We start from the raw sequence: 21,516 nt of genomic DNA, 5'->3' as shown, positions 1-21,516 counted from the left end.
ACAGTTGTTTTGAATGTTTGATTTGGGATTTGTACCTACCTTATAGCCTCCTGTCTGCCCTTGTTGGCAACCTGAAACGATAAAAATTAGCTGGGCAAAGGCAATTACTGATCATCAGAGTGGAATCTGGCTTCTGCAGCCAGAAAGCAGTTGCTGACACATAACTGTAGGCCAGCATTGCTATTCCAGCAGAGTGTAATCAAAGCACTTGTTTGTTCAGAGGAATCTTACTGCATGGTGAAGCTAGTGATTGAATAGACTGTCTAAATAATGCCTTCTGACTTAGGTTTCGTTGGGAGTGGGATTTATTTATTTATTTGTTTGTTTTGTTTTCTCATGACACCGTGGCAAGCCTATGGAAGTTGTGAAAAGACCTACCAGAGTAGAAAAGAAAAGATATAATAGGATCTGCAGAAAGCAGAGAAAGTAAGTTCTAATGAGAGAAAGAGAAGGGAAAAAGAAAAACCTTCAGCAGTGTGGTTTAACTTTTTTAAAAAGAGACAAATTTAAATAGATTTTGAAAATGTATGTAACAACTTGAGAGTAAAAAAAATAAATAAATAAAGCAAGAAATAAAGCTGGACTGTGAAACTCTCAGTCACATTCCCTCTGGGTTTATTATAATAGGAAGAAAAAAAAAAAGTTTAATGTGCATAGTGTGCAGAGTATTACAACTAAGGACTGATAGTATTGATTCAAAATAGGCAAAGAAAAGCTAGCACAGTAAGTTACAGAAAGGTGTAACAGAAAGGTTTCATAGTAAAATTATTTTTGTTCCTGGAGATTTTGATTAAGTTAAAAAAGAAAAAGAATATGGGTACGTGCACACACACACACATAGAAAACAGTAGTTACATATTTGTGTCTTCCATTTGTAAACTTCTGCTCATGAACTAATTTCTTGTTTTAGTTACACAAGACTCAGTACTACATAATTCCTTTGCATGTCTCTTTCAAATGTGTAAGTTCATTGTAGCAGTATATTACAGTATATTGAACAAATATGATTTTGCATTTTACAAATGATCTGTTTTATTTGAAATAATTTGTCAAAAGCTTACAGAAGCTTATTTCTGCCTTAAGATTCCTTTAGAAATTGCAGCCATCCTGACGTATTAACCCTGTTTGTTCTTTGGACAGTGGGGTTGCTCACCTTGTTTTAATGTGAACTGATTGATTTTGCAGTTAGATGATCCTACAAAAACCTTCCATAATGGGCAAGTGACCTCTTCTATTGTCATGTACTGGTGGATTTTTTTACTTCTAATAATCCCTGAAAACAAATTTAAGTCTCAGAAACATTAATGCAGTTTTATATGAAAATATGGCATCCGACCTTGTAAGATTAAAGCAAATAGCAACTTAATTGAAGGTTTTACTGAAAGTAAAATCAAGTCCATCCTTATTTCTAAAAGTGTATACATGGTTTTAAGGTAAACTTTCAGAGAATTTTAAAATCATTTTATAGAAATAATTAGGATCTTCCATAGAAATCACTCAAGATTTGAGTTATAAGAATTAATTTACTATTTTTCTCTTGTGGAATCCTTTCTAGAACAAGTCCTTTGTAATTAAGGACTTTGTAAATTATTTGTAATCACAAATAGATATTTTCTTTTCAAGAGAATGCTCATTTGTTCTCTTTATTTGTCTAACTGGAAGGCCAACTGACAACCTGTCACTGTGATAACTATAGCTTATATGTTAGATATTCAGAAAGGGCTTCTAACTTAGAAAATTTGAAGTTTTGTAATTGCCATTTAAACTGCCTGTCGCTGTATTATATGGTGTCATTATAAAGATACTACAAGTTCAGGTTTCGAGGCTGGCTTCAGATTGTGCTGGAAATGTTGTCTTTGCATTTTTCCTATTATTACTTCTTGTTTCACAAACACTTTGCTTGCACTGCACTCCCCTCCAGCTGCACTTCACCTCAAGGATCTCCATGTTCCTTAGTCTTAGTTCTCCAAAATCTCTTCTATTCTTAGATTTCCCAAATGCCTGCTTCTACAAACAAGTGAGTAATAAGGCAAGGCTAAATGGAGTTAAATTATTTACTTGGGGGGGGGGGGTGAAGGGGAGGGAGGGGAACAAAAAAGTGTTAAAATGCAGATAGCTGTGCAAATAAGGTGATAAATTTGAGAGAGTTTTCTATGCCATTTGGTAATAAACAACCAAAGTGGTTTTTAGAATGTGACTTATTATCTGGTTGAAGGCTATGTATTTTTCATATTTGAGGCCGTGCAGATAGATGATAAATGCATTTTAAGTACTCTACTATGCCATTTATGCCCCAGAGCTTGTTGCATTCATTTTTGAGGCAAATGCAAGAAATGGTTTAAGGTTTGCACTAATGTGTTTGAAGTCAGTGAAACGTCAGTACTCGGTGCAGACCAGTTACTCTTTTCCTGGAAACCCCAAATGCCACTTCTTTGCTTTCACCTCTTCCTGCAGGATGCAGGTCAGGGCCCTGTTCCACTGGGAAGGTAGAACCATCCTCTGCTCACAGCAGGGTCTGCACCTGTGGAGAGGGTAGAGCCTGGGAAGCACACAAAGCTTTTCAAGAGTGTTTTCAGATTCCTCTGGGACCTCCACAGGCTGATGGTGGTAAATAAGGTATTTGGCCTGGCAAAAAGAGGGCTAATAGAAACAGATTTCAAAGAAGTTAGCTGTGTCATATTACTGGAATTATTTGAATAAAATCTATGGCACTTACTGAGTGGACTATATGGGAATGCTTTTTTATATGCATGAAGTGATGATCTTCTTGAAGGCATCCATATACAGTGATCTTTCATGCCAGCATAACTTTCAGCCTTTACCTTATACCATCCTACATTCTCAGTAAATATCTGATGTGTATGTGTGTGTATCACACACACACACATATACATATAATAAGCACCTTTTATTCTCAAATAGATTAAAGTGTGGAAATAGGAGAATGTATCTTTCAGTTTATACTAGATAGTGTTCTGCATCGCTGTGGCTGAGCAGTGTGGGCCATATATAACATAGGTTTTGCTTTCATGTCACTTAAATTTAACTTACAGCTTAGAAAGCATAAATATACAGATTTTGACCAGCTGCAGGGGGCAGACAGCTCTTCTCACAAGTCATATTACACTATTATAGGAGTTCTGCTGTTATTTTCAATCAGTGTAGTATCAATCTATCAGCAATTGTTTCCATTTGAACTGTTATTTGCCCAGAGTCATTTTGTTATCTTCCAGTGTGCTTCCAGGGAGAAAAAGAGGCTTTTGTGCAGAATCAGGATCTGTAGTTGTATACAATGAAGTGTCAGATAACAGGGAGCATTAAGCACTGATCATATGGATGCTCCCAAGCCAGAGCAGCTGCTGGGATATACATCATTCTGCAGAAGTCATTGAGACTGAGAGGCCATCTTTAAAAGGTTCATTGGACAAGAACAATAAATAAAAGTTTGTTTAATCCATCCATTCAGTAATCTCATGAAATGAAGCTTTTCTTTTCATGTTGTGTTGGCACTTGATTGAGCAAGTAGTTTTAATACAGCTTGAAACAGAATACTGCATTCTTGAGCTTGCCAGATGTAAGAATATAGATGAAACAATCCAATAATATGAATAGATCACATTGTAATTAAACAATACCCATAGACATCACCTTACTGGTTTCAGCCTGTGCAGCTAAAAAGGAAACCAAACAGGTGATCCATCTGGGGAGGTTTAAGGAGTGAGGATTATTTGGAGTGAATAGATTTATCAGTATGGGTGTAACTCTAATTCTCAAAGAGGAAAAGGAAAGGAGAACAGAAAATATGAAAGAAAAGAGATTAATACAAGATTAATGCTACTGCTGCTGCACATAGAATCCTTTATTAATTGTTATCATCCTATAGTGTCCCCCAGTAAAAAACATTTTTGTCTTGTCTTCCACATTTTCAAGTATTTTCTTATATTCCTATTTCTTCATGTATTCTCTGTGTCTGTCTTTCCCTGTATACCTTTTGGCTTAGTAGTACCTGTGAAGGAGCATACTCAGTCAAAGTAATTCTTCATCTCTTATTTATAAACATTACTATAATATTGACAGTTTTATTATATATGTATATAAAAAAAAATTATTTTCACTGTGTTTGGGGTAGTGACATGGGTTTTAAAGTGTGAAATGAAACAATAAAAGAGAATGATGATGCTCAACAACAAATTACGTAGACAAGAAAGAGAGGAGTGAAAAAGCTAGGACTGAAAATTGAAGTCTCTTGAACACTGATAGAATGACAATACCAGAGTTGTCAGAGGGCACTGCTAGTGGAAGGGAGTTGAAGATGGTCAAAGAAAAACTTTGAAGTTAAAATCAGCTAAGAGTACTGCTGAATGCAGACAATACTGCGTGTCATCTCTCCTTCTTTTAGAAGTATACAGGACGACATGTAGGTCTGAGCTGTGGATTTCTTACTTGCAGTCTTGAGCAGTTACTCCCACAACAAATGCTAGTAAGGACACAGGAGATTCACAAATCTGGGGAAAAGGAGCAATAAAACTAATATAATAAAAGACCAATGAAACTAAACCAATGAAAATGTAACTAAAACCATAAAAGAATAATCCTTACAGGTACTCAACTGATACTGGAAATTACAGACATATGTTCCAGGACAGCTATAAAATAAAATATCTCTTGCATGACATTCTATTTACAGTTCCCTAAGTCACCAAAGATACCCAAGATTCCCCTTGGCACAAAAACTGTGTGTATTACTTGACCTTTCAGAAGCAAATGGCATTTTCAGTGCAACATGACTTTTTTGTTGTTGTTTAATGAGAGAAAAAAGTAAAAGCAAAACAAGCACATTCAAATCTTGTTAAAAGACAGGAGTGCTCAGGGATGAATTGCAAAACATTAACAAGAGCATTCACAGGATGAAGTATAAAAAGAACGGATTTTCAGTTGTTTATAAATATTTGTAAACAAAACAGTAAGGAAAGTTATTTCCAAAACATAAAAAGAATAATGAACAGAAATAATAGTACTTTAACACAGAAGGAAAAGAAATAAAAAAGGCCACAGCAAGGTCTCATTTTTATGTCTCTACTGCTGCTCCTAGTAAGGAGACCTAACTGTGGTATACCTGATTCATGCATGCCCCAAATATGAAGAGAAGATCTTTAAAAGAAACAGATCTATCAAGCAACGCTGTTAGGGAAGGAACAGTAGATAGAGAGAGCCCCAAATGACTAATGTTTTGGCAACAACAGCATAGTAATTAATGTTTCAGGTTTTTCCTATTAGATTTTTCTAGAGTATCTCTCTAGATTAGGGATAACAGAGTAGTCACACAACAGAAGCTCAGCTAGAAAAATGCAGGGGAAGGGTGAGGGCAGCATCAATACAGTGCTGCAAAACATTCTTCTGCCTCTAAAATTCCTGTATATGATTTTAAGAGCCACCTCAAGAATGTATATGTGTTAAAATGGCATGCACTGAAATCTAAATGTACCACTTTTTTCTTAAGTGATGGGAGATGTTAATGACCTCAAGACAGGATCTGGAGATCAACACCCTGTACTGCCCTGCTGCAAGCTGCTTTTCTGTAAGCATTCAACAGAAAATTTAATCCCCAGTACATCTTTTGTGTTCTTACTGAAGCTGATCTTTTCTATTGTTTCCTGTCCCAGTCCAGACACACTTGCTCATATGAAACAGTAACTTTTCCAATGAATAGTGTCAGTGACATCAGAAAGACTTCCTGTGGAATAAGATACTACTTAATACAAGTGTGACTGAACAGAGAAGAATGCACCTTTTGAAACTCATTTGAGATAGAAATGGGAGAGGAAAAAATAACAAGTTTGTGAAGTCAGTCACAGAAAGTACAGAATCACGTTATTTTACATATGGTATTTTAAAGTGGTGTATTTCACATCTTGTGTTTGTTTTTTGTTTGTTTGTTTTTAAGTTGCTGAAACCCTCTTCATATGTATGTAGATGTATGTATGATGAGAATAACTGGGGATTAAGAGGAAGTGAGAGTGAAAAAGGGTGGAATTGAGTTTCTGTCAGATCAACATTGCCTTTGTCTTAGATTTGCGGAAAATATGGGAGATGTTTCTTAGTGTAATATGCCAATGGCTTTTTGAAATTCTGGAAACATTATGACATTTTGAACTTTGTGTGTGAAATAGTACATATCTTCAGCTTTAGGAATGCTCTGTTAGACTTCATGCCTTCACCCCACCCCAAATCTGATTTTTTGTTTTGGGGAGCTGAAATTTCCTTTAAGTTTGCTACAAGAGTAGGTTGCATAAGAGGTGAAAAAGTGATGATTGTGCTTGAAGGAAGTTTCCTTCTATTACTTCTGAGATTTGAAAAGTAGGTTTCTCCTAATTTTTTCCCAATAGAATGCGAAGAGCATGTATCTTCACATATATGCTGCTTACAATTAACACAAATAACATGGAAGGTACATGGAGGGATTTTTTAGCACAATTAAATCAGATCTAGTAGGACTAACATAGCAGAAATCACTCTTTTCATAATAGGAAAATAGAGGACTATCATTTCAGATTTTGAGAACTCCCTTGAATAACATAAAACTTAGTAACAAAATTGTGCTCAGGACAGAATCAGCTGTACCCAAGTCTTTCCTAGCAGATATTGTCTGACCTGTTCCCAAGGACATCCAAAGAGAAAGAAGCTAATGAGGCACACTTTTCAGTTCTCAGTATCGTTACTGCTAGATTTCTTTTTTTCTGATAGATCATAAGAAACTATATTGATTAAATTGAAGGTCATAACATCTTGTCTATCCACCATGGACATGGAGAACAGATTATTCTAGAGAATTCATTGATTTGCTGGAGGACTTGTCCCTATTTCCTGATTTACTAAGACTTCTGTTCATCAGTTTAACTGTAATTGCTCACTCAACCCTTCTCTGTATGTCACCATCATTCTTGTTCATTTCCCTTGTCTCTCTCCAATTGATTCACATCTCTCTTGGTTATGGTGCCTAGGGGCGATCACAGTATACCTCCTAAAAGTCTTACAGATGCTGAGTAATGCTGAAGGACAGAAAGACTGTTTTTTATATACATATATATATATATATATATATATATATATAAAAGTAATTTTATGTGTAGAGATTGCAGTGTATATACTGGACATGCACCTTGGTTTCAAAAGTAAGATTTGGTCTCACAAAGAATCTGAGCCATGCTGGGGTCCATAACAGATGGTTTTACTTACTACAGAACATATTCTGTCCCTAGTGGCAGGTGCCTGGTTCCCACTGACTTTGAAAATGTCAAACTGCATCAAAGTTAGATTCATTTTAAGATCAATAACACTCCAGAGGCTCAGTGTAGCATATACATTTTTCTTACTCCTTTCCCCAGCTTACAACACTGAATTGTGTACACAGAGTTTCAGCTTTATGCTGAAGGCAGGACAGAAGTCACTGAATCCTATAGGTCTGCATAGTCAGAGTCACGAGGAGTATATTTTGTGGGGTTGTAGAGAAGATATATAAAGAAGAGGTTTAAACTAGGAACAATATGGGAGAGAGTTACCAGTAGCCCTGTGACAGACTGATGGACAGGGCTGATGAGGAAAGGTCCTCCGGTGATGTGAACAAAAGGGAACACAAAACAGGGCTTAAGCAGGGTCATCTTAAGCATAGGCCTGAAAGCCAGGAATTGCCTCCAAGGCACTTACGGGAAAAAAAAAATCAGACCATCTGGGAAATCAACATGCTGGCATGCTTCTCTGAAGTGCCTGTACACTTCAGAGTAGTGTATGCAGTATGGGGAATAAATATGATGAGTTAGAGATTTGTGTGCTTGGCTGTGATCTTATTGGGATCATGGGGACTTGGTGGGATGGTACCCTGGACTGGAGTGCAGCAGTGGTGGGATAGGGCTCTGTATGAAGAACAAGCTGGGAGAAAAAGGAGGTGGAATTCACCTTGATGTGAGAAGGCAGCTGGAATGCATGTTGCTGTGCCTGGGTATGGATGATGAGCCAGCTGAGAGTTTATGGGTTAGGATTAAAGGGCAGGCCTGTATGGATGGCACTGTAGTGGGTCCTACAACTACATGTCAACCTGACCAGGAGGAGAAAGTTGATGAGGCCTTTTACAAACAGCAAGAAATAGCCTCATGCTGACAGGTGAGGGCCCCTGTGGGAGACCACCTTGATATCTGCTGGAGGAACAACTCAGCAGGACATTGGCAATCCATTAAGTTCCTGGAGAGCATTAATGACACCTTCCTAACATAACTGATAGGTGCTTTGCTGGACCTTGTGCCCACAAAGAAGTAAGGACTTATTGGGAAATTGAAGGTCAAAGGCAGTGACCTTGAGATCGTTGAGTTCAGGATCCTGAGAGGAGGGATGAAGGCAAAAAGCAAGATGGATCTCTGGACTTCAGGAAAGCAGTCTTTGATCTCTTCATGGATCTGCTTGGAAGAGTCCCATGGAGGGAAGAGGCGTCCAAGAAAATCAGTTGATATTCAGGGATCACTTTCTCCAAGCACAAGAGTGGTCCATCCTGAAGAGCAGGAAGTCAAGCATTTTGCCAGGAGGCCTGCATGGATGAACAAGGAGCTTCTGGCCCAACTCAAACATAAAAAGGGGCTATGCAGAAGATGGAAGCAGGAACAGGTAACCCAGAAGGAGTATAGAGACACTGTCTCTGTGCATATACAGAGATGTGGTTAGGAAATCCCACTTGGAGTAGAGTCTAGTGAGGGATTTCAATGGGTGTTTATATTGAAAGTTGTAAGTGGTGCAGTGCTGTTCTATGAAAAAAATAGTTGCAAAGTAGCATCATGTGTAAAATAACTTTATTTGCATACTGTAAAATTTTGCAAGGAATTTGGCAGAAAATAGCTCAGGTGACTGATTAAATTACATGCAAAGGCAATGATAAAAGATAATTAATATGGCTGAATTGTCAGGAATTGATAAATTCTTGACAAAAGTCAAGAATTGTAGAACTTTATTAATAAAGTACTCAGGAGTGGAGGACTGCACAGCAGTTTCTTGTCATTTTCAAAGGTTGAGATCCTCCTCAGCTCGTTTCACAAAATGTTTTACGTAGTACACATACCAAAAGTGCATGAATAGAAAGGAGGAACATATGAAGGCTAATCCACCTGTGAATCTTCCACCAGCATGGGATGGCTTTTACAGAAGCAGTGTGATGATTTGAAATGCTAGGCCTCCCTGACAGAATATCTTTTATTTGAAACAAGAGAAGTAATGATTTTTAACAGAACTGTTTCCAAAAGATGTTTGTTCTTAAGATTTCACAGGGTTTACAAGTGTTTTATTTTCTATATTTTAAATGCATTTGTTATTTAAACCATAAGACATAACTTCCTTTCCTTAGGCAGAGATGTACACAAAGTCTGAAGTCCACTGATTTAGGATTATAAAACAAAAGCCTAAGAAGCAATGGCTGATTATTCACAGTAGACATATTAAGTCAAGGGGATTATGCCTTTTTTCTTTTCTTTTCCCTTTGTTTTTCCTCTTTTCTAAGCCTTTGTGCCCTTAAGGGTTTAAGATGCTTCCTGAATTTTTATTACATTTTGTTCCCTTGTTTCATCTGAGGATTAAAAAAATAAAAAAAAAAAAAAGCAGTCAAAGTGTAATACATGTATCATACTCAATTTCAGTTTTTTTTTTGTTGTTTTGTTTTTGTTTTGTTTTGTTTGTTTGTTTTTTCTTTCTTTCTTTTTTTTTTTTTTTGGTTGGTTGGTTGGTTAGTTGTTTTTTTGCCTTTTTTCTTTTTTTCTTTTTTTTTTTTTTTCTGAAGGGAGAATTGTGTAAAGTCACTCAGATTTCAAGCAAGCATACAGTCCTACCATGACCCAGAGATCTTGGCATTGAAATGTGGTCTTTGTAACAACTGTAAATTCACATGGATAATATTATATTTATCTTTTTCTTTTTTTTTTTTTTTTCCCTTTCACCTGGAAAGTAAGCACATGTTAATTTTTACATTGAAAATGTTTTAGATTACCAAACTCTTCACCAAGAAACGAGGTGTCTTTTCCTGTGCTTTAGACTAAGTCAGTATCAAAGCTTAAGCCCGAAGTTCAGCAGCCAAGAACGATGACTATCAAGTACCTTTCCCCTGGCTGTTCTTCAGTAATAGCACAAAGCGTGCTTAAATCCATCCTTATCTACTAATGTATGAGGAGCAGCGAGTGGCTGAATTCAGCAGCTATTGGAAGTACAGTAGATCAGATCTTCCTGTTTATTGATTTGTAAAGAACAGCCTTGTTTGGCAGCTCTGAGTCAGTGAGAGGAAAGAAAGTTTTTCAGCTATTGAGGGGAGAATTGCTGCGTAACATTAAACAGGTCTTGTAGATGCCAGTTTCTTTTGATATACAGGCAGATTGGATCTGATTGGAGTCAAGGTCAGGAGGCTGTAGAATTGCTACAAATATGGCAGGGGAATTAAAGGAGTGTTACTTTAATAAGTATTGTGTGTATGCACACTTATTAAATATAGGAAATTGCTCTTCTCTTTTTATGAGAACAGCCTTTGGTGAAGCAAATTTTTAAAAAAGAGATTGTGTCATTTTGCTGCTGCATTAAATATACCCATTTAAATGGCCAACTTCACCTCCCTTCTTTCTCTGCCATTTCTCCTCAGAATCCCAAGCATATTCAGAAATCTTTTTTTTTTTTTTTAATTGTGTTCACACTTTATATTTTGCACTTTTTTAACCACTGATCTCAGTTCTATTATACTCTTTTTTTATTTGTTAATAAGCATTAAAAATTGCTACTTTCACGCATATATATATATATATAATATTATATTATAATTATATATAAATTGCCATCGTTTTGGGCAGCCTAATTGTGTAATTAGCGTCTATATATTATAGTGTGTGTACCCTCAGATGCCCTTACTAAAAGGATCATTCCGACCTCAGAAGAGTTTATGATATATTCTTTCAAATTAATAATAATTTAAAGAAGTTTTACTCAAAAGTAAATGTCTAACTTCTTTGAGGGGGATAGGTGAGACCTACCTGATTTTCCCACTGCTATCATTGATAGAAAGTGAAGTAATTTGACAAAATGGACTTAAACCCATTCCCCTGTCTGAAGCTGTGTTCTTGGTGAATTTAAGAGACATTCTAATATTTGTTTATGTTTGGTATATGTTTGGTATATGTTTTATTCAGAACTGAGAACTTTCAGGGAAATCTGTTGACAAAAAAGTTTTCTTATCTTTAAGAAAAAAAAGGGGCGGGCATTATTTTTTCTGCATTTTATGCTGGAATTCTAGCACTTGGCTAATGTGACTAACAATGATGAATCAGAAAGAAGGAGAATTGAAAATATTTTTTCTTATGGTGTTAGTAATCCCTCAACAAAATAGCACATGACACTATGAAGTGAAGACACTATGACAGCATGATTTCACTTAGAAATAGGGACTGTAAAGGCTGCTGTTCTTTTCCAGGAGCACCAAGATCTTTTTTCCTAACGAGAATGTAAGTCAACTTGGGAGGTGCAGATGTAACTAAGTGTGCAGAGAAAACATGGAAAGAAAAAACAAAACAAAACAAAACAAACAAACAAAAAATATTACCTTACTTTGTTTTGCAAATTACGGTATTTCTAGAGACATCCACCTAGAAATAAGTAAGGGTGAGTCCCAACAGGGACTGTTGTATGTAGATAAAACATACATAGACATACAAAGTACAATCCTATAGTGTTCCCATTTACTAGTTTCATGTTTTAAACCGCATATTGACTTTTCAGGTAATGTCACTGGTGTTACATGTGGAGTTGTTGTTTTTCAAATGAATGCAGACAAATAATCACTCTATCAACAGAATGTATTCTGCACACTGAAGCACATACCTAACCTTTTAGGAGAAAATCACAAGTTCTTTCAGTTATGGCAGCTAGATCAAACTGCAAAAGGCTAAGAGATGCAGATTTATCCCCCATTTTTGTAATACACTTTATTTCCTTGCTCATCAATTATTCTGAGATTATATATATTTATTACAAACATGTTATGTTAATGTAAGTATTAGAACATGGAGAAAATTATTAAATCTTTTTACAAGAAATAACCTTTGCATGATGGTAATGCTTTCAAGCAGGAACAGATGAGTGTGCAATGTACGTTTTTAGCTGGTTCACTGGTAAACACAGCAGCAGTTGAACTGTACTGTGCTATAGAACAGCAAAGATGCTTTTGATACAGTGTCATCTAAGCAGAACTGTAGGCATTTGTCTGTGCCTTTTTGTGCAAGAGTGTGCATTCACACAGTTATCATTCAGAGTGTGAAAGCTAGAAAAGCCAAATGCAGTTGCACTTAGATTTATTTGCATGCTAGATCTCACAAAACTCTTCAAGAGACATTAATTGAATGTCTCAGGAAGGAGATTTTAAAGTAGTGTTTAACAGATATCTAGCATTAATACTGAGTGACAGGTACTTTCTGAGTACGTGGAAAATATTGAGAATCAAAACACTTAATTTTCTTTCTTGATCTAGACCTGTTTTGTAGTCTGGACATGAACACGAAGTAATGCTTTATTACATTTTTTATAAAAAAATGCTCAGTTAAAACCTAGCAAAATTAACAAAAATGCAAGACTGTAGTAGTTGTCTCAAGTCAAATCCAATAAATCCTAATTTTGATTTCAATAGAGCTGTTACAAGTGCTTTCAAGGTTAGATCCCTACATTATAGAAAGTACCTAGAAACTGTTCCTAGCAAATGCAAGATATAGCTCTGTGTATGTTATCATCATCATTTGTTTATCTGAACCTTATTATACATTCAGTTCACATGGCTGCACTCAAGTGATGGGAAACAGAATGTGTTTCATCAAATGTTTTAAAATTCTCCTATCTTAATGGAGAGGAACTTTAAATAAAATATTTTATTTGTTTGTTTAGCAGAAACTTTTTATATTCTATGTCAATATCACTTAAAATAGTGTAGGACTGTTTATATTAAAATCCTCAGCTTCATGTATAATGTTTACTGCATTACTGTGGCTCCATCATTTATGACTGAAAGAAGATAAATGCAATGCAAAACAATAGATTAAATAAATAATGGAAATATCTCTTCAAGCAAACATTTTCAATGAAAAAAAAACAAACAAACAACATTTCAAGTATCCTGATCACAGAACTTGATGTTTGTTTTAAAGACAAAATTGGATATAAACAGAAGATTTTGGTCAGTTAAAACCATTTTCTCATATCTTGATTCAAATAATGCAATAGCTGACCTTTTAGAAATCCAGTTATTGATTTTTCAGTAACATTACCTGTGGAGAAATACTATAGAGAGTTTGATCTAAAAGATAGGCTAGTAACTGGTAACAGTGCCTTTAAAAACAGTGGTGGTTTTTTTTTGCATGATAATCTGACTAAGCTGATACTAGTAGGAAAAGACTACTGAAGTCAGAAGAGATCTTGTTTTCTTTGGTTATTGAGAAATGTGGTGATTTTTTTCTTGCAAAACTTCGCTAACATTATGTATGTTTTCTTGCATATAAAGTAAGGAAAATAAATACTTCAATTGGTTTGAAAATTTTGATGTTTTCTTCATGCACAGCTACAGTTTTTCACATTTTTTTTCTATGTAAAATTGCACTTGGTTCAGTACATAGCATAGGCTACTATATTTGGAGGAACTTATTTCACTTTATTCTGAAGAAATTTAATACAAAAAATAATTTAAAATTCAGGAATTACCAATTGCTTGTTTTTAAAAATGAAATGAGAAGTGAGAATATTTTTTTCAAGAATCAAGAATCAAGAATAAGCTATGAAGACCCAAACCATTCTATGACTCTATAACTGGAATATATAATTCTGCCTCTCCTGGTAGTTAGGGTATAAGCCACAAAGCCAAATCCAACTTTGCTTTTATTGGACCAGTCTTCAATTATTGTGGCTTCAAATTCTGTCATTTTGGCATTTACATCTTAGTATTAGTAAAAGTCATGGAGACTAACTGCAGTAATATTCTTTGCTCTAGCATCAACAGAGAGTCCATATTATGGCACCTAGAAGGTTGTATATGATATGTAAGTACATCAATAATTGGTACTTCCTGGTAGACAAATGGAATAACTTTTTCAATTCTGAAGTGATTGTTCCTGGAAAATATTCTGGATTTTTGAATATTGATTTTTTTTTCAATCTATTGATTTTTTTTTCAATTGTTTTGTTCATCTTTGAATTGACAAAATATACCTCTAGACAGAGATATTTCCAGGCTTACATCCAAGGTTGTTCAGCTTGAAAGTTTACCTTGGAGTGTTTAGGGTATTTTTTTCTGGATATGCATATGTGACTAAAATTTTCAGTTTTGAGCAACTCAAAACTTGCCTGGATATTCTGTAGTGATTGTCATTCTCAGCTTTGCACACTTGAAGAAAATGTATGGAGCTGGCAGTGGTCACAACCACCTAAGTATTCCTGTAGTCTATGCTGACTGCAAACTGGATGTTGTCATTCTCATACAGGAAACTGCTCCATGCTGGCTATTTGTGGAGATCTCATTCGCTTTAGAGATTCTGCATGTCAGAAAGTACTTTTTCCATCCTAATTGACTTATTGAAAAGTAAGTGCTAATATCGAGAAGTCATCTCACATTTCTTTACTAACCAGCAATGACCTAATAACAAAATAAAGGCCTGTTATGAGGTTTTTGTTTTGTTTTAATAGGACTCTACAGAATATATATAATCTCATTTACATTTTTTTCTGCATTTTTTTTTACTGGTATGTTTTTCTTTTATGTATATTAAAGATTATCTTCCTAGTCTTCATTGAAAGATCATTTCTGGATTGAACATAATTTCACATTAGTTTATGCTTCAGTAGCTAAGCTAATGAATTTGATGACCAGAAGCAGTCCTATCATTGTCTATCCATGTGCAGACTTTGCTATCTTTTATCTATACTGTGAATTAAATGCAAACTCAACCCCAAAGTCATCTACCATCCATAATGGTACCAGTCAGAACTAAGTGATGAAGCACTACTTTACAGAACATCTCTCCATGCAATTCACTCTAAATTGTCCTTTAGATTTCTTCTGCCCAGAATTTCGGAAGTTTTAGAGAGTTCAGCCTCTTCCTCGATGTATCTAATTCTGTATCTAATCAGGAATAGTAAGCAGAAAAAGCACAAGTCACAGGACTTAGCCTGCCAGTAGGTTCACCCTAAACCTACTGGTATAAATGTTCCTCTGAGTAATTCTATGTTCAAGAAAACAGTGGAAATAAGAACAGAGGCCTGTAAGAACAGAACATTGTAATATTCTAGTAATATGCAGCAAGGACTGACAAAAAAAAAAAAAAAAAAAATTGATTGTTTCTGTGTATATGAAGCCAGAGGAGAAAAGAAGGTAGAAATGGAGAAAGCAACAGGGAACGCATCTGAAAAATGGCTTGAGGGGAAAAAAAAAAAAAAAAAAAAAAAAGAGGGGGGGCATTTTGGTCATTTGGTTAAATTTCTATTGTATCTCCTGAAAAAAAGATTTGGGGATCTGGGGTTTGTTTGCTAAACAAACACATTCATATCAATTCCTTCATTATTTTTTACTTCTAACTGAATCGCACCTAATTATTATAGAATTGTTCCTGCCTCCACCAACCAAAAAATCTGTGGAAGTTTTAAAAGTGTGGATTGCTTTTTACTTATGCATATTCTTTGTTTCTTGGTATTGTATCTCACAATTAAGACAATAAAAACAGACCAATCACCTTCACCTTCTGCTTTGCCAAGGTTGATACAACACTTTTTCTTACAGGCAATATTTAGGTGAATCCAATCCGTATCAGTTTATCAGTTATTTTTCCTTGCTTTACCTGACCTTAGATTTAGGCCTAACTTAACTGATGGTGTCCTTTTAGCATAAAGTCTGTAAAGCTGATATTAGATATCATTGATACAATATGGAATCTTACAGCAACTGCCTGCTCTTGGCTGCTTGCTTGATGCATAACCATACTGGAATTTTCAAGGGTAAAGAAGGAAACCAATCTTACAATTACATCTATGCTTCTATGCAGTGCAACAACCCAACAAAGCACTAAGAATAATATGTTCTTCTAAGGACATCTTTCAGGGAAGAAGGGGCCAAGGGGATAGGAATTCACCTAACTAAAAACACAGATAAATGTATGAGTGCAGATGCACTTTGCCTTTTTTAGTTAGGCATTATTCTAAAATACTGTAATCATGTCCACACTAAAATAGGTTAGTTTTCTTATGCTGATATAAAACATATAATCTCGCAAAAAGGATTTTTGCAGTAGCTCCAGTAAAAGTATTAGCTTAGATAAATGTTTATGGCTTTAATATTGGCAAGCAATTGTCTTATTCTTTTCAGGTGCATATAAGTCAGGCCAATTTGTTATACCTTTCTTTATCAACCTGTTCATTTTTAACTTGTTCTAGCATTGGTTAAAGTTGGGGTTGGGGGAAGAGGAAGTAAAAATCTTTTTTTGACCTTCTTCTGAGAAAGACACATTAAATATCAGTTAATCCCTGAGGTTTATAGATTGTTACAGGAGCTTTCTTAAATTTAAACAGAATGTTCTGTAATGAAAAAAAAAAAAAAAAAGTATCTGACTATAATTGCTGCTTGTTACTTGTTTAGGAGAAAGTCATTCTACTTCTCTGTTCACAGGTGGCCATCGATGAGCGTATCAGGCAACTGCATGAAGCTCACAGGGATTTTGGCCCTACTTCCCAGCATTTTCTTACCAGTGAGTACCTTCCCAATTTTTCTTGCTCAGCTTGCATACACAGCTAATTGATAATTTTTGTAGCCATGTGCCAGCTATGGCTGCTCTGAATTTCTATTATAGACCATATTAAAACGTCTCTTCCCTTCCCGGGAGCCAAAGATTGCTAAATAAGTTCACATAGTCCAGGGTAAAAGGAAAATGTCTGCCAGTATCGATTCTATTTGCGTATACATCTGTCAGTGCCAAGCTATTCTTCACTGTTTGAAGATTCCCTTCTAGGAATAGTGAAATAATATGATAGTGAAAAATGTAAAAGTTCCTGATGATTGTAACACAGAAAGGATTAAAAATAATAATAATAAAATTAATTTGCTTTATCTGTTTGAGATCAGAAATATTCTACGCCAAAAAGGGATAAAATAAGATGTGCAAGAGAAATATTTTGTCTACAGGCTTTGCAGGATTTGATCACTTTAGCAGAGTAGTGAGAAGATCAAAACCATAGTGAGAAAGTTGGTAGAAGGATAGCAGTTAAGTAAACATTTTACAACTCTGCATAAAATATAATTGCCACTAACTTTGCCAGTAACATTCCCACTCCACCTCCACACACTCTCTTTCATCAAGGATGTTTTGAAGTACACTGAAAGACAACTTGAAACACCTTCAAAGCTCCAAGGCAGTGAGTAAAATGAAGCTTCTTAAAGGCCATGTCTTCTCTATTGTACTTCAATTAAGGAAAGTAAACAGTAAAACTTTATTTAAGAGATTATATCAGCAGAACAGAACACAGTCACAGGATAATGGTCTCCTCCATGCAGAGGGACAAGCTACCCAGACATCAGAGATAGATGTTATTGTTATTGTACAGCTACGTTCAGAGTGGGGTAGAGGACAAACTTTTCTTCATCTGACAGTGCACTGTAATTTTAATTGGTTAACCGTTTTTCTGCCAGCCAAAGAAAAAGACAGTGAGGAAAAAACAGAGGCAGGGACATCTCAATGGAGTGAATTGCTAACTTAAAAGAGAGTCTATGTTGTGCCATATAAGCACAACAGAGGTGCACAGTAGTTCAACCTTGCATCTAATTTTATCAAATGTTGGGTCTGTGAAGAAAAAAGAGTGATTTCCGTAATTTCTCATACTTTTGCAAAATGTTTTTTAATTAGCTCTGAATCACTGAGAATAATCTATCTACCCAGTATAAGTAAGTGCAAGTCAGATATGCCAGAATGGAATGTATGAGAATTATGGGTGTATGACATGAATGGAACACATAAAGAGATACCTGTTTTTCTTATTTGATGTACAGTTTATTCCTAGGGAAAAATGAATTTCTCACAGAGAAAAAAAATTGTTAAGTGTACATTAACCAAGACTATGTTGCAATATGCAAGAGTGTCCTAACTGTGTTGTGCAACTCACGTGACAGTTACTACTTTGCTGATAGCACAGATGAATCAAAGTTTCTCAGTTTTATAGCCACCTCTTTTATAGCCCAACTACCATCAGCAGGGCACTGAGACACTACTTCTGTGCTCTAGCCAGAGTCAACAGGGTGGAAATCATTCTGGTCACTTCTCATCACTCGAGGATCACTTTAGGAAATGGAGGCAGGGGAAAGCATGCTGGCCTTGGAAACAGCCAAATCACTGAGAAAAAAAGAAAAAAATGGGCATATGCTTTCCATGTATTTGTTTGCTTGTCCTCTCTTGCTTGCTGTCTTAGATGTTTGCAAAATATGTGTCCAAATACATATTCTCAGATGTACCTGCAGAAGTTAGGGTTTTGAAGTGATGAAAATATCTATCAAATCTTTCTCAAGTATATATTCAGTCACTGAAAACCACCAGTGATCAGCCTCATGTTTCCTAAGAATCAAATCCCCAAAGTATTGAGTTCCTCAGTATCATGTACTATTCACACTCCCGAGGGAAGTATGCTGTTACATGCTTTTCAGGCACTGTCTCTTCTGTGTCCCCATGCTGATGGAATCAGATCTATTGGAGAGAGCTTTTCAAGAGAGGGATTTCTTGAGACTTTGCCATCTAGCCTTGGCCTTATTTCTGTATCTGTACATTTAGGGATGAACAATCCCAACATACAGATTGTAGACCAGAATGGGGCAGGTCAAATGGAGGTGAATTAACAGCTTGTAAATGATCTTTCAGTGCACTGATGGCAAGCAGAGTCCAAATGGGATCAGTCTAGCTGTGAAAAGATGAAACATGATAATTCTGCTTGCTGGATTTATTTTATATCCTCAGTGCACAAAATGTTTTTATATAAGGAGCTGAGGTACACATAAGACCAATGAAAACTGTAATAAGTATGAAAAATAAGTGATTTATTTTCTATTTCATGTCTAATTTATATCCCAGTGATAATCAGTTCATCCTCTCAAACTCAGCATCAGCTTGCCCTCTACCATAGATAGTTGCACATCCTTAAGTGTGAGTGATGATCTTCAGCTCCCAACTGTGTTTATGTAATAAAAATTATTCTTTTAAAAGGCAAGTGGTGCAGGATCTCATATTTATCACGTCCTTTTCAGGCAAGAAATCAAGTGGTAGTTTCTGTTTCTAAACACTTACAACCTGTTTCAAGAGGTATTTTTATAGCTGTTTCTAAGAGATGGGAAGGGTGGTGTGAGTTAGAGAAATAAGGTGTGAAAAAAAATCTCCTTTGTGAATTTTAATTTAGGGGCGATTTTTCCCAATTGTCCTTTCTTGCAGTTCAACCTTCTCTTTCCACTCTTTCATCTTGTAATTGAGCAGGTGACAGTATTAATCTATACCAGAACATAGGGTAATTCAGACATCTCTTGGTTGTGAGTTAAAGAAGTAATGATAAAAGAGCCAGTGTCCACTTGTGTTTCTCTACCAGGACTTTGGGCTGCCCTCAGTTTTGAAGGACTCTCACCAAAACTGGCCCACACCTCTCTGCTGGCAGGTGGGCCTGCCCCTCTCCAGCCTTCTGCATTTTTTTTTGCTGGGCTCTCTCACCCCAGCCCTTGGTATTCCAATCACTCTGTCATGCTTCCCCAAGATCTTGTCACACTCTGCCAGTCTCCACAGAGTCCCAGCTCCTCTTCCATTTATTCCTAGCCACCTGGCCAAGGACTGAGCCTATCACCATTAGCAGGAATAGTTGTTATAGCTGGTAAATGTATTACATGTGCAAGACATTATATCATGAATTCACAGAGTTTGTTGTTTTTGAAGGTTTTGCTGTTTAATTAGAATGATATAAATCAGGATGTGAAAAAGTAGCAAAAAAATCTCTTTTCTATTAAAGAGAAACTGGTAAATATTTAGCAAAGTCATTTTAAATGTCTGTGATTCCTTCATGCATGGTGGTGCTTAATTTGGAAGCTATATACGCTAACCGAGGTGTGAAAAAGGATACCTGCAATCCCACTTTAAGTGCAAATTTTAACATAATGCCAGCTCCAGAGTTTTAATGACTCTTCTGGAATAATTTTACTTTTTTGACTACTCCTTTATTTGTATCTATGATACTGCCTCTCACAGGGAATAGGATTCATTGTCTCTTGTTGGAGAACCCACCTATATTGTCAAAACAGTATTTCTTTTTTTTTGAGATGCAGTAAATGAGAGGTAAGATTGATGTCAGATTGTTTTTAATATCATTTTCTGTGCTAACCAGCCAGCAACCAATTCTGTTGTGTTTTTTTTTTTTTTTTTTTTTTAATGTAGTAGCTCATTCATGTGAATCATTTGTGAGCACTAAAAAACAGAAGGTATTACATATTTTAAAAGCCTATACAAACCTTGTAATTTACTGTCCAGTGTGAGATCATCTGTTAGCATGTGTAGCATGTCAATGAAGTGATGCCATGAAGCAGTGCTCAGATATAACTGGTAGCTACCTACAAGCTCGACCAGCAGATCCCAGGTTCTGCTTGTCCTTTCCAAGCACTAACCACTCAAAGAACACAGACCTTTGTCACAGCAGAGAAACTGGAAATAAAAGAAACAGAAAGAAATTTAGATTTGCAAGTCTGAAAGGCTTCTTTACATCTAGCTAACATTTTGTGACTTTTATGTCCCAGGCTACAAGCATCTGCCACCTGGATGCACCAGTGCCAGATTTTTGAATCTGAACACCGAAATACCCTGTGCCAGGAACTTGGTTTTAACTAACTATGGCTTTAGGTTTCAGTCTACTGAGCCCCAACAACACTGACGTTAATGTGATATGCAGCAGCCATAACAACTTTAATTCAGAAACAGAAAGGTTGGGAAAGCGGGAGCCAGCAGTTCACATTACAAGCTAGTGATCAAAGTGCTTGTGTAGCTGCTGCGTTTTGTGGTAGGCAATTTTTGCTGAAAAGTAAAAGATGCAACCATAGGAGTGGGCTATACATGTATAACCTAGGTCTCTGCTTCTCTGGATAAGCTCAGAGTTGTTAGGGTTCAGATCTCTTTTTCCCTTCTTTCTGTTATTTACGCCACTCTCCTGAGAAATCAGAGATGTGGGCCAGAATTCCTTCAAGGTGGGAGAGAAGTCAGGTACTCACCTCCCACTCAGGGTGAGTGCTTAGATTACTATGCAAAACAGAGGGTAGTGAAGCTCTCTCTTGCCCAGGCAGACATGTCTTTAAAAGGGCAAGTCGTGCTCATTAAGACATCAGGCTCTAAACATGACAGGGCTACAGGACTCTTTAGATGCTTTACCCATTCAGATGAGAGATCATTTTTCAGTGCAAACAGCAGTATCTTTCTCTTTTAT

The 21,516-nt window shown here is 36.1% G+C and overlaps 1 protein-coding gene across 13 annotated transcripts in view; it reads left to right on the top strand.

Moving 5' to 3' along the window:
- Positions 1–21,516, top strand: part of DMD (dystrophin) — a 1,246,037-nt gene that overhangs the window by 1,100,186 nt on the left and 124,335 nt on the right. For all 13 annotated transcript variants that reach the window (XM_084515490.1, XM_084515483.1, XM_084515486.1 and 10 more), the window contains one exon: positions 16,700–16,778. In XM_084515490.1, coding sequence (XP_084371616.1) covers positions 16,700–16,778 — 79 coding nt within the window. The remainder of the gene's footprint in view (positions 1–16,699; positions 16,779–21,516) is intronic.

Source organism: Aythya ferina (genome assembly GCF_964211825.1).
Source record: "Aythya ferina genome assembly, chromosome: 1".
Lineage (NCBI taxonomy): Eukaryota > Metazoa > Chordata > Aves > Anseriformes > Anatidae > Aythya > Aythya ferina.
This window is presented reverse-complemented; position numbering and strand designations above follow the sequence as displayed.